This window comes from Anolis carolinensis, chromosome 2 (assembly GCF_035594765.1).
Source record: "Anolis carolinensis isolate JA03-04 chromosome 2, rAnoCar3.1.pri, whole genome shotgun sequence".
Taxonomy (NCBI): Eukaryota; Metazoa; Chordata; class Lepidosauria; order Squamata; family Dactyloidae; genus Anolis; species Anolis carolinensis.
The window spans coordinates 1,542,951-1,557,131 of NC_085842.1; the positions used below are offsets into that span (position 1 = coordinate 1,542,951).

The window sequence follows — 14,181 nt, forward strand, 5'->3', positions numbered from 1 at the left end:
GTGGTATAGTACAATATAGTAATATATAATGCTAATATTGTGCTATGCTAATAATATAATATATTGTATGTACATACAACCTGGAAACTGCTCTGAGTCCCCTTTGGGATGAGAGTGGGTGGGGTATAAATGTAGTAAACAAACAAACAAACAAACAAACAATTGTTATTGGGGTTTTTTTTGCACTACAAATAAGACATGTGCAGTGTGCATAGGAATTTGTTTGTTTTTGCTTTTAAATGAGAATTCGGCCCCTCTACAGTCTGAGGGACCATGAACCGGCCCTCCACTTAAAAAGTTTGAGGACCCCTGCACTAGCACATGGAGAGGAGGAGGATTAGACAATGAGAGATCAGTACCGAGCCCTTGGTTGAGAACTATTTTGTATTGGACTCTCCCCGTCCATGCCAGCCCAATAATAATAATAATAATTATTATTATTATTATTATACCCCTCCTCCATCTCCTCGCAGGGACTTGGGCCAGCTAACATGGGGCCATGCCCCAATAACCACAGTAAAATAGGATAAAATACATACAGAACAAAAAGAAAAGCATCAGCAAGAAAATTTAAATAGAATAGAACACCATTTCAGACAGTAATGTAATAATTAAATAAAAACCACCATATAAGAGCAAAACAGTGATTTAAAATAATAAGAGAACTGGGCAAAGGTGCGAGGAGTATACAATTAAAATTCTAATGAGGTAGATAATGAAGTGATGCAGTATTAACTGGGAGATTCGGAGGTGGGGTAAGCGAAAAAATAATTACCAACTGAAAGGGCAAAGAGACAATGACTGTGCTGGCTGAAAGGTCAGCAGTTCAAATCTGGTGAGCTCCGTCTGTCAGCTTCAGCTTTTCATCGAGAGAAGCCTCTCACAAGATGATAAAAAAATCAAACATTTGGGCATCCCCTGGGCAACGTCCTTGCAGATGGCCAATTCTCTCACACTAGAAACGACTTGCAGTTTCTCAAGTCACACACACAAAATCAAAACCTATTATCATAAGATTTATGAGTAGCCTACAGTCAAATCGGTTTAAGCATTTTGAGATTAAAATTTAAAGAATCCAAGACCATACTATACAACGAAACAATTCAAAAATTGAATAATGTAAAAGTTACAGCAACCTGAAAGACCTGGAGGCTGGAATTCCATCAACATCTGCATCAGGTGGGCTTTGAGGGGGAGGGCAATGCACAAGGGGGGAGGTCACTGAAGAGAAGGCCCTCTTCCTCATCCTCACAACAGAGTATGGTTCCCTTTGGCTGGCGCTGAGGAAAGGGCACCCCAAGGAGGGAAAAGAACGTGTCCCCAAATATTCCTAACTGCTCACAGACATCATTCCTATGGTTTTTTGGGGGTGGAAGATCCATGGGACATGCTTTAAAGCTAGAGAAATCTGAATACAAACAAGGAAGAATCACAGCATGTAGTCAGACCTCCGTATCCACAGGTTTCCATGAGATACTGTACATTGCATTCCCATACATTCTGTTATTTCAGTTTAAGTATCTGTCTATAATTCTCAGAAGGGCTTGGTTTAACCTCCAATTTCCTAGTAAAGCTGAATCATTGTGTTCCGAATGATCCATTTGAAAAAGAGTGTCATCAATATAAAAAGTCTGGAAATAGTAAAAGCAACAGGAGCCATGGTGGCACAGTGGCTAGACTGCTGACCTGAAGGTTGGCGCTTTGAATCCGCTAGACGGAGTGAGCTCCCATCTGTCAGCTTTAGCTTCCCATGCGGGGACATGAGAGAAGTTCCCTCAGGATGGTAACACATTCGGGCGTCCCCTGGCAATGTCTTTGAAGATGGCTGCTTCTCTCACACCAGAAGTGACTTGGTTTTTTCCATGTCAGGAGTGACTTGAGAAACTGCAAGTCACTACTGGTGTGAGAGAATTGACCATCTGCAAGGACGTTGCCCAGGGGAGGCCCGGATGTTTTCATGTTTTTACCATCCTTTTAGGACGCTTCTCTCATGTCCCCGCATAGAGCTGGAGCTGACAGAGGGAGCTCATCCATGCTCTCCCCGGGTTGGATTTGAACCAGCAACCTTCAGGTCAGCAACGCAACCTTCAAGTCACAAGGCTTTAACCCACTGCACTGTGTAAACCGCTCTGAGATAGAGATAGAGATAGAGCGGTATATAAATAAAGTTTTGTTGTTGTTGTTGTTGTTGTTGCGCCACCGGGGGCTCCACCAGAGGCGACTTCCCTCAGTTCTCTTCTGACACAATCAAATAACACAAAACAATAATGTTTCTGTCTGGCCTGTTTGTGCTCATGGCTTGAGGCAGGCTGCAACACGGCAAAAAACACCTTCACCTAAAGCATTCTTTCTCACTCTTTCACAGGCCTGGCCACACTCACTGTTTTGTGACCGCTAGTTAGCTGTTTTAAATTAATGTGGATGTTTGTTTAGATTTTACGTTATTATGCAATTTCGTTTGACTAGGCGTAGTTTAATGTATTGGCTTTAATTTGATGTGAGATTTGAATGTTGTTTTCATATGCAGGGTTTCTCTGGGATTTTATGTCAGTATATATTTGTTTAACAGAAACATTGAATATTTGCCGTTGTATGTTGGAAGACGCCCCGAGTTCCCTTGGGGAGATAGGACGGAATACAAATAAAGATTATTATTATTATTATTATTATTATTATTATTATTGTTTCAGAGGGCCCAGAGTTCGAAGCTCCCGAAAGCCTCAGGAGGACCTTGCAACTGTACCCCAAACTTTATCAAACTTAAACCTTTCAATAAACGAGTGATATTTCAGGGTATGCTGTATTAATATTATATATATATCAAATGTCTTGTGAAGGCCCCAGAGGAGCAGGAAAGACTTTATTTATTTATTACAATACAGTAGAGTCTCACTAATCCAAGCTAAACGGGCCGGCAGAAGCTTGGATAAGCGAATAACTTGGATAATAAGGAGGGATTAAGGAAAAGCCTATTAAACATCAAATTAGGTTATGATTTTACAAATTAAGCACCAAAACTTCATGTTATACAGCAAATTTGACAGAAAAAGTAATTCAATACGCAGTAATGTTGTGTTGTAATTACTGTATTTATTAATTTAGCACCAAAATATCACGATATATTGAAAACATTGACTACAAAAATGGCTTGGATTATCCAGAGGCTTGGATAAGCGAGGCTTGGATAAGTGAGACTCTACTGTAACTGGTTGGGCCTGCTTACTTTTGCTGGGATGGCTCAGAATAGGCTTCTAATTGGATGTAACTATTTGCTTTTAATAGTTTCAGTGTTTAACTTTAATGTGTGTGTTTTTGGTTTGAAATGATATGCAGTGTTGCTTTTATTCTTAGTGAGTTTGGGCCTCCTTTTAAGAGAGAGATAGTAGGATAGAAATGATGATGATGTAATAATATTACTCTGTAAATCGTAAGGCTGTACCTTTGCCTTCTGAAACCCTTTGGCTTCACCGACCCTTGCGACCATCCCCTTTGACCCCTGGCATTGTGGGATTGGGCCCTGAAGGTCAAAGATGCCTGGCCGCACACAGAAGAGGCCCCGGAGGAGGGCAAGGAGACCTGCAGGAGACCTGCAGAGGGAAAAGGAGGGGAAATGGGGATCTGAAACCTCTGCAATCTGTAGAGTTGCCTAGAATTTCTCACCCAATAGGGGACTCAGGGCGGCTTACAATAAAACACGTATATAAATATAATACAGCTCATTCAATCAATTAAATAATAATACAGCTCATTCAATCAATTAAAATTAAATACATTAAACATTCCTAATGGCATCAGGGCAGCGGACAAAACAACAAAATTACAGGGCCCCCAACCTCGAAATTTGACAACCCATCATCCACTGCTCTAAGGTTGATACAACAAAAAGAAAAAAAAATAAAGTCTTAATTACAGGGAGAGGAATAATAGTTTTTATCCAATTGCTGGAGCCCCCGGTGGCCAAGGGGATAAAAGCCTCGTAACTTGAAGGTTGGGTTGCTGACCTGAAAGCTGCCAGGTTCGAATCCCACCCGGGGAGAGTGCGGATGAGCTCCCTCTATCAGCTCCAGCTCCATGCGGGGACTTGAGAGAAGCCTCCCATAAGGATGATAAAACATCAAAACATCTGGGCGTCCCCTGGGCAACGTCATTGCAGACGGCCAATTCTCTCACTCCAGAAGCAACTCCGGTTGCTCCTGACACGAAAAAAAAAATCCAATTGCTGCCAGTTTGAAGTATAAGCTCCGTCCACTTGGTCTCCTAGCAACCTACTCAGCCCAGGGGACAGGCACAGTTAGGCCTCAGGCTTCTTCCCCACTGCCTATAAAATACAGATTATCTGCTTTGAACTGGATTATCTTGACTCCACACTGCCATATAATCCACTTCAGTGTGCATTTTATCCAGCTGTGTAAAAGGGGCCTCATATAATCCAGTTTTAAGCAGATAATATAACATTATCAATATACAGTAGAGTCTCACTTATCCAACATAAACAGGCCAGCAGAACGTTGGATAAGTGAATATGTTGGATAATAAGAAGGGATTCAGGAAAAGCTGATTAAACATCAAATTAGGTCATCATTATACAAATTAAGCACCAAAACATCATGTTATACATCAAATTTGACAGAAAAAGTAGTTCCAGCGCAGTAATGTTTATGTAGTAATTACTGTATTTACAAATTTACCACCAAAATATCACAATGAATTTAAAACACTGACTACAAAAACATTGACTACTAAAAGGCAGACTGCGTTGGATAATCCAGAACACTGGATAAGCGAATGTTGGATAAGCGAGATTCTACTGTAATATGAAATAATTACTGTGATAGAATAATACAGAACAATGTAATCTCTAAAAGCAGGACAGTAAATAAAGAACAACACTCTGAAAGCAGGGAAATTGGAAATTCCACAAAGGAAACAATCAGGGCCAGCTAACATCTCCCAAGATACGATTCTTCCAGAAAAGAAGCTGAGAAGGGAGTGAAGCAGTGCGTATTACCAAAGTCATTATTATTACTATCATTATTATTATTATTATTATTGTGTTGCTGTGAACTGTGAAAATGAATACAATCTGGCTCCAACTATTCAAAAACATTAAATCTGAGTATATAAAAATTACAGTGGTATAATAGAACAGAACAATACAATCTCTAAAATCAGAACACTAAATAAAGAAGAACACTCTGAAAACAAGGGAATTCCAGAAAGGAAACAATCAGGGCCAGCTAACACCTCCCAACAAAAAATTCACTCAGGGAGGAAACAGCCAGGCTTTAAAGCTGCAAGGCCATTACATGCTAATCATTTCCCCTAATTGCAGCAATTAGACTTGCCTCCAACAGGCAAAAAAAATCCAAAATATTGTATATTCACAACCTTTAGGAAATAATATCCCCTGATGGCGCAGCGTGTTAAAGCGCTGAGCTGCTGAACTTCTGGACCGAAAGGCCACAGGTTTGAATTGGGGGAGCGGAGAGAGCCCCCACTGTTAGTCCCAGCTTCTGCCAACCCCAAAGTTCGAAAACATGCAAATGAGAGTAGATGAATAGGTACTGCTCTGGCGGGAAGGTAACGGAGCTCCATGCAGTCATGCCGCCCACATGACCTTGGAGGAGTCTACGGACAATGCCAGCTCTTCGCCTTAGAAATGGAGATGAGCACCAACTCCCAGAGTCAGACACGACTGGACTTAACGTCAGGAGAAAACCTTGACCCTTGACCTTAACTACCACCAATTCCTCAATACTTTATTTCCCAGACCACCAGACTTCGCCACAGCAACGCGTGGCCGGGCACAGCTAGTATACATATAAATATACAACTGGCACATTTGGAGTCTAAAAACTGGGTCTGTCATTGAGTTCTAAAAGGTGTGGTAGTGATTGATGCTGCTGCTCTTGCTTGAAAGCCTGGTCCCACAACCAGGTCTTAACTTTCCTGCGGAAAGATAGGAGAGGGAGCCTCCCTGGCATCATTTGGGAGGGCGTTCCACAACCAACTTTAGTCCTGAATACTAGTCCTGAAGCCTAAGCATGGGAGTCCTAAACTTTCGAGACTGCTGGACTCTACTTTTCAATGACCTTGCTAACGTTTAGACTTAGAAGATGAATGTTTAATTGTTTGAAAAGAACAAGACATTCAGCTGTAGCTCTGTGTTTGCTATTCCTTGCCCTTTTCTCCTCAATGGGACATGCTTCCAATTATCGACTCTCTTGTCCCGTCGGCCTTTTTCCCCTCCAAACTAAACACACTCATCTCCCTCAGCCATTCCCTAGAGTCCTTCTCTGGACACATTCTAGCATCCCAAACTCTTGCTTGAATTGAGCTGCTCAGAACTGGACACAGAGTCAACTAAAACTTACCCGGATCTAGACATCATGCTCCCATTGGTACAGCCTAGAATCACATTGGCTTTTTAAAGCTGCTCTATCACATTTTATTTAAAAAAAACATTTTATTCAAACACAGAAAAAGAAAAACAAATCAAAGCATGTTTACACAAATTACAATTTTGGCATTTAATTTTTTTTACACAAATTACAATTTTGGCATTTAATTTTTTTTACACAAATTATAATTTTGGTACCTTTTAAAAAAAAGGACTACTTAACAAATATAAAGGGAACAAGGACACACACTTTGCACAATAAGATCAAAATTAATGGACCCCAAACCACAGTCTAGAAACCTCTCACTCACTATATGATTATCTGTTTACTCGATTTCCTTTCAATACTGTTCTATACTCTATACTTCATCAATTTAGTTAATGTGTCCATCTGAACTGATTCATGAATGTACATCAGTCGTTGTCATCATTCTTTGCCTTCCATTCCCTGCTGTTAGGGAGATATGTTGTGTATCCTAATGGACCCTTTGCCAAAGGTGGGGATTAAACAGTCCCAAATACCAAAAATGATTCATTGTAAGCAACGATAAATGCACATGAAGAGTGATGGTCTCGTGTTCCAGGGCTCTCCTAGTATAAACTCTGAGGTTTATTAAACAAACACAAGATAAGCCAAGACCATATTAACTTACAGGAAAACTGAAGTCTTTGGTCCAGCTAAAACAGTGGTTGCCAACCTGTGGTCCGTGGGCCACCAATGGTCCGGAAGAGCTTAAATAGGGTCCACGGCCTCACCATTACTACACCATTGCAATGAGAGCGAGTAGTCTCGCAAAACCCTCTTATAGTGCCGAGGTTTATTGAATATGGTTTTCTGTGGGCGAGCAGATGGCGACTACTGGGTGGCATGTGTTCTGTATCAGGAACTAGAGCTGATGTGGTCTGTCCAATGCCATTTTCTGAATCAGCACCCCAAATAACCAAACCGAATCTAAAGTTGACCAAAAACTGAGTTGTAACCCTTTTGGTATTAATTTTGGAGAGTGGTCCCTGGTCAAGTGATCCCTAGTTGGAAACCACTGGGCTAAAAATAATGCAATTGGAGCCACACAGTCGAAGGAACAATGAACACAAGTGCAGGTCAAGAGTCCAATTAATGCAGACAAGTCGAGTACTGCAGATCCAGGTCAGGAGCAAAAATAAACAAGACCCAAGGATACAGACCAATAGTCATATGCCAAGAGTTCATTAAGCAGATTTCATCAAATAACAACCAAGATATCAAGAGTGCAAACCGAATTTAGAGTCCCAAAATCAAGCCAGCAAGTCAGGGATACAAACAAAGTCCAGTCCATAAACGAAACCAGGACGTCAGTCCAGAATTTAGAGTCAATGATTCAGTATACAACAAAGTCCAGAAAAAGGTTACAGGTACAGAACTAGAGCCCAAAATAATAATAATAATAACAACACTTTATTCATATTCCGCTCTATCTCCCCAAAGGGACTCAGGGCAGATCACAGTCCACACAATACACATGCACAGCAAACATTCAATGCCGTTGAATGAAGCAGAGCCAAGACATGAGACAGGAGTATGAAGATATGACGTTATCTGCAACCAAAGAGCTATTCTTTTTCAGAACCTTTTATCCCGAGATCTCAGCTGCTGCGCATTTCAGCAAATGTTCACAGATCATCATAGAAGCCTGCGATGGGTCTCCTTGGGGAGGAAGTTAGGTGAATCCCTTCGAAGCTTGCTTTATTTATTTCGTGTCAAAAAGCATTGCAAACAATTTCATTTTAAAATGATGAAAAAAAGGAAATCACAAGCAACTAAATAGTTTTGGACTAAAAGCGGGCAATAGCAACCGCATTGTCCGTAGCTTTAGACAACTCCTCCTCCGTACATGAGGCAGGGCATTGTGGGCTAGCATACATATGCGGAGTTGTTTGTTCTGCTCCACAGTCACACAAGGTGGAGGATTCCTCCAGGTAGTGCCATCTTGCCAAGTTGTCTTTAGATCTGCCCACTCCGCTTCTGAGTCTGTTCAGGGACTTCCAAGTTGCCCATTCTTGGTTTGCCCCTGGAGGAAGGAAGACCCTCATGGGGGGTCATCCAGTTGGGATTGCCAGGTTTAGCTGCCCAGAGGGACACCCTTGCTGTTGCTGGAGGAACATCAAGAGGAGTGGTGGTTCTCATGAAGCCCTTCCTTGATTTGAGTCTGGTGGGAGGAGGCTGATAGTCATGCAGTGGGTGGCTTTCACAATGTTCGACCTTATTTCTCTCACCATTAGCAGCAACTTCCCGTCGCACGTCAGGAGGAGCAATGCCAGCTAACTTGTAGAGTTTATCAACAGGTGTAGGTTTAAGGCATCCTGTGATGATTCTGCATGTTTCGTTCAGTGCTATGTCCACCTGCTTTGCATGGGCAGACTTGTGCCAGACAGGACAGGCGTACTCAGCTGTTGAGAAAGACAAGGCCAGGGCTGATGTAATTATTAATTGTGGGTCTGCACCCCATGCGTTGCCAGTCATTTTCTGCAGGATGTTGTTGCGCGCAGCTACTTTGTGCTTGGTGTTCATGCAGTGTTTCCTATATGTTAGTGTTCGTTCTAAGGTGACACCAAGGTATTTAGGATGGAAACAGTGTTCGAGTTCTTGGCCGAAGTTCGAAGCTTGCTGCAATCCTGAGAAAAGAGCCCCTCTGAGTGACACCTGCTCCCAGTAGTCGTCAGCCAAGGCCACACAAACTGCAGTTCTGGGGGAGAGAGAGCAAGGTGCTGGCCTTCCTCTTTCCTTGCTTTTTTAGAGAGAGCTCGGAAACTCAAAGGCCCATCTCCTCTAGAGGTACATGAGTTCTGTGATGTCTACTGTATGCTGAACTTTTTCTAAAGCTCTTTTCACATTCGGTACATTTATATGGCTTCTCCCCTGTGTGGGTCCTTTGATGGAAATGCAGATGGTCACTCTGACTGAAGCCTTCTCCAAATTCTATGCATTTATATGGCATCTCCCAAGTGAGTCTTTTGATGGGAATGTAGACTGCCACTCCAACGGAAGCTCTTTCCACATTCCATGCATTCATATGGCTTCTCTCCTGTGTGCTTCCTTTGATGGGAACGTAGACTGTCACTCCGACGGAAGCTTTCTCCACATTCCATGCATTTATAGGGCTTCTCCCCCGTGTGGGTCATTTTATGGGAACATAGACTGCTTCTCTGACAGAAGCTTTCTCCACATTCCATGCATTTATAGGGCTTCTCCCCTGTGTGCTTCCTTTGATGGGAACGTAGGCTGTCACTCCAACTGAAGCTTTCTCCACATTCCATGCATTTATATGGCTTCTCCTCTGTGTGCTTCCTTTGATGGGAACGTAGGCTGCCACTCCAACTGAAGCTTTCTCCACATTCCATGCATTTATATGGCTTCTCCCCTGTGTGGGTCCTTTCATGGGAACGTAGATGTCCACTCCGACTGAAGCTTTGTCCACATTCCATGCATTTATGTGGCTTCTCCCCTGTGTGGGTCCTTTGATGGGAACGCAGATTGCCAATCTCACTGAAACTTTTTCCACATTCCATGCATTTATGTGGCTTCTCCCCTGTGTGCTTCCTTTGATGGGAACGTAGACTTCCGTGACTGAAGCTTTCTCCACATTCCATGCATTTATATGGCTTCTCCCCCGTGTGGGTCCTTTGATGGGAACGTAGATGGCCACTCTGACTGAAGCTCTTCCCACATTCCATGCATTCATAGAGCTTCTCCCCTGTGTGCTTCCTTTGATGGGAACGTAGGCTGCCACTCCAACTGAAGCTTTCTCCACATTCCATGCATTTATATGGCTTCTCCCCTGTGTGGGTCCTTTCATGGGAACGTAGATGGCCACTCTGACTGAAGCTCTTTCCACATTCCATGCATTTATAGGGCTTCTCCCCTGTGTGCTTCCTTTGATGGGAACGTAGGCTGTCACTGCGACTGAAGCTTTCTCCACATTCCAAGCATTTATGTGGTTTCTCCCCCGTGTGGGTCCTTTGATGGGAACGTAGATGGCCACTCTGACTGAAGCTCTTTCCACATTCCATGCATTTATAGGGCTTCTCCCCTGTGTGGGTCCTTTGATGGGAACGTAGACTGCCACTCCAACTGAAGCTTTCTCCACATTCCATGCATTTATATGGCTTCTCCCCTATGTGCTTCCTTTGATGGGAACGTAGACTGCCACTCTGACTGAAGCTTCCTCCACATTCCATGCATTTATAGGGCTTCTCCCCTATGTGGGTCCTTTGATGGGAACGTAGACTGCCACTCTGACTGAAGCTTCCTCCACATTCCATGCATTTATAGGGCTTCTCCCCTGTGTGGGTCCGTTCATGTCTAGTAAGAGAACTTTTCCAATCAAATTGTTTCCCACATTCCATACACTGATGCAACTTCTCCCCTGTGCGTGATTTAGGATAGGGAGGTAGAGGACTTGCCATTCTTTTATATTTATAATTCAAATATTATGCCAGGGGTTCACAGATATAACCTCCCGATCAGCACAGTCTTTGTATTGCTGTAGCCTTCTGCTCGCTTTCCAAGCCTCTTTTTTTTTCATCACAATCTTCTTTCCTCCTCTTAACTGCATAGGGTTGTAGCTTGTAATATATTTTTCTACTACTTATTTTTTCTTGTTGTCATTGCTGTGTATCTTGAAGTCACTTTAGACTTAGAGCACTCCTCGGGCAAAGCTCTCACGCTGTGTTCTTTGCAGAACTTGTTCAGAAGTCACCTGCCAGAGAAAGAAAGGAAAATCTCTTCAGGAGTTGAACAGAGAAGATCTCATGGAACATGAAGCACAAGACTCGTGCTGTAACAAACCCAGGGGAAGAGGGACGGTGCCCAATGCCTGGTGACAAATATTTTAACACTTGCCCAACAATGAACAATCCCTCCTTAGGTACAAAGGGGACAGTGCCCAAAGATTCTCTGCCTAAAATAAAATACAACCCTACCGATTAAACTCCAGCAATGCAGCAAAGCTGCAGGTATAACAGACTGAATTAAATTATTCTCAATGTCTTCTAGAGATATGTGTTCAGCCTTATATAAATTACTGTAATAATGTTTAAAAGCCTGTTGAATACTGATATAATTAATTAATATTTTATCTTCATGTTGTATCTTAATAATGAGTCCCTTCAGGGTAGAGAAAGGTGGGGTAGATAGCAATAAAATTATATTATTGAGGCATCAGTAGGTTAAATGTTTTTGAATATTTACATACAACTGGAATTTAAGATTTAAGACTGCCCAGCTCTGATTAAATCATTATTCTAACCTCCTTCTATGTAAATTTGCTTCCAATAATCACCATAGCTTATTTTCAGTATACATTTTGGGGGATATGCTGTGTGTAAAGGAATAAGGAAAAGTGGAAAAGACAAGCACCGAGGAGGAGAGGAATGTAGCACTGTATCAAGAGGAGGAAAGGAAGGTGCACACTGCACCAAGAGAGGAGAGGAATGTACGTACTGCGTCAAGAGGAGGAAAGGAAGGTGCGCACTGCATCGAGAGAGGAGGAAGGTGTGCACTGCGTCAAGAGAGGAGAGGAAGGTGCACACTGTACCGATAGAGGAGGAAGGTGCGCACTGTGTCGAAAGAGGAGAGGAAGGTGCGCACTGCATCGAGAAAGGAGGAGAGGAAGATACACACTTCACCGAGAGAGGAGAGGAAGGTGCGCACTACGTCGAGAGAGGAGAGTAACGTGCGCACTGCATCGAGAGAGGAGAGGAAGGTGCGCATTGCGTCGGGAAAGGAGGAGAGAAAGGTACACACTGCACCAAGAGAGGAGAGGAAAGTACGTACTGCGTCAAGAGGAGGAAAGGAAGGTGCGCACTGCACCGAGAGAGGACAGGAAGGTGCGCACTGCGTCGAGAGAGGAGAGGAAGGTGCACACTGCGTCGAGAAAGGAGGAGAGGAAGGTACACACTGCACCGAGAGAGGACAGGAAGGTGCGCACTGCGTCGAGAGAGGAGAGGAAGGTGCACACTGCGTCGAGAAAGGAGGAGAGGAAGGTACACACTGCACCGAGAGAGGACAGGAAGGTGCGCACTGCGTCAAGAGAGGAGAGGAAGGTGCACATTGCGTCGAGAAAGGAGGAGAGGAAGGTACACACTGCACCGAGAGAGGAGAGGAAGGTGCACACTGCGTCAAGAGAGGAGAGGAAGGTGCGCACTGCATCGAGAAAGGAGGAGAGGAAGGTACACACTGCACCGAGAGAGGAGAGGAAGGTGCACACTGCATTGAGAGGAGAGGAAGCTACACACTGCACCAATAGAGGAGGAAGGTACACACTTCACCCAGAGAGGAGAGGAAGGTGCGCACTACGTCGAGAGAGGAGAGGAACATGCGCACTGCATCGAGAGAGGAGAGGAAGGTGTGCACTGTGTCGAGAAAGGAGAGAAAGGTACACACTGCACCGAGAGGAGAGGAAGGTACACACTGCACCAATAGAGGAGGAAGGTACACACTTCACCGAGAGAGGAGAGGAAGGTGCGCACTACGTCGAGAGAGGAAGGAAGGTGCGCACTGCATCGAGAGAGGAGAGGAAGGTGCGCACTGCGTCGAGAAAGGAGGAGAGAAAGGTACACACTGCACCGAGAGGAGAGGAAGGTGCACACTGCTTCAAGAGAGGAGAGGAAGGTGTGCACTGCGCCGAGAGGAGAGGAAAGTGCACACTGTGTCAAGAGAGGAGGAAGGTGTGCACTGCATCGAGAGAGGAGAGGAAGGTGCACACTGCGTCAAGAGAGGAGAGGAAGGTGCGCACTGCATCGAGAAAGGAGAGGAAGGTACACACTGCACCGAGAGAGGAGAGGAAGGTGCGCACTGCGTCAAGAGAGGAGAGGAAGGTGCGCACTGCATCGAGAAAGGAGGAGAGGAAGGTACACACTGCACTGAGAGAGGAGAGGAAGGTGCACACTGCATTGAGAGGAGAGGAAGGTACACACTGCACCAATAGAGGAGGAAGGTACACACTTCACCGAGAGAGGAGAGGAAGGTGCGCACTACGTCGAGAGAGGAGAGGAACGTGCGCACTGCATCGAGAGAGGAGAGGAAGGTGCGCATTGCGTCGAGAAAGGAGGAGAGAAAGGTACACACTGCACCGAGAGGAGAGGAAGGTGCACACTGCTTCAAGAGAGGAGAGGAAGGTGTGCACTGCGCCGAGAGGAGAGGAAAGTGCACACTGTGTCAAGAGAGGAGGAAGGTGTGCACTGCATCGAGAGAGGAGAGGAAGGTGCACACTGCGTCAAGAGAGGAGAGGAAGGTGCGCACTGCATCGAGAAAGGAGAGGAAGGTACACACTGCACCGAGAGAGGAGAGGAAGGTGCGCACTGCGTCAAGAGAGGAGAGGAAGGTGCGCACTGCATCGAGAAAGGAGGAGAGGAAGGTACACACTGCACCGAGAGAGGAGAGGAAGGTGCACACTGCATTGAGAGGAGAGGAAGGTACACACTGCACCAATAGAGGAGGAAGGTACACACTTCACCGAGAGAGGAGAGGAAGGTGCGCACTGCGTCAAGAGAGGAGAGGAAGGTGCGCACTGCATTGAGAAAGGAGGAGAGGAAGGTACACACTGCACCGAGAGAGGAGAGGAAAGTGCACACTGCGTCAAGAGAGGAGAGGAAGGTGCACACTGCATTGAGAGGAGAGGAAGGTACACACTGCACCGAGAGAGGAAGGTGCGCACTGCGTTAAGAGAGGAGAGGAAGGTGAGCACTGCGTCAAGAGAGGAGAGGAAGGTGCGCAGTGTGTCAAGAGAAGAGGAAGGTGCGCA

At 44.6% G+C, this 14,181-nt stretch overlaps 1 protein-coding gene across 1 annotated transcript; it reads right to left on the reverse strand.

Annotated features, from left to right (window-relative positions):
* Nucleotides 1–6,505: 6,505 nt before the first annotated feature.
* LOC103280834 (zinc finger protein 709-like) lies at nucleotides 6,506–11,125 on the reverse strand. Its single transcript, XM_062972778.1, has one exon. It carries the CDS (start codon nucleotides 10,841–10,843, stop codon nucleotides 9,365–9,367), a length of 1,479 nt encoding a protein of 492 aa, XP_062828848.1. The 5' UTR covers nucleotides 10,844–11,125; the 3' UTR covers nucleotides 6,506–9,364.
* Nucleotides 11,126–14,181: the final 3,056 nt, after the last annotated feature.

Excerpts from the sequence above, each read along its gene's own strand:
- LOC103280834 (XM_062972778.1), bottom strand. The coding sequence starts at position 10,843 with ATGGCAAGTCCTCTACCTCCCTATCCTAAATCACGCACAGGGGAGAAG.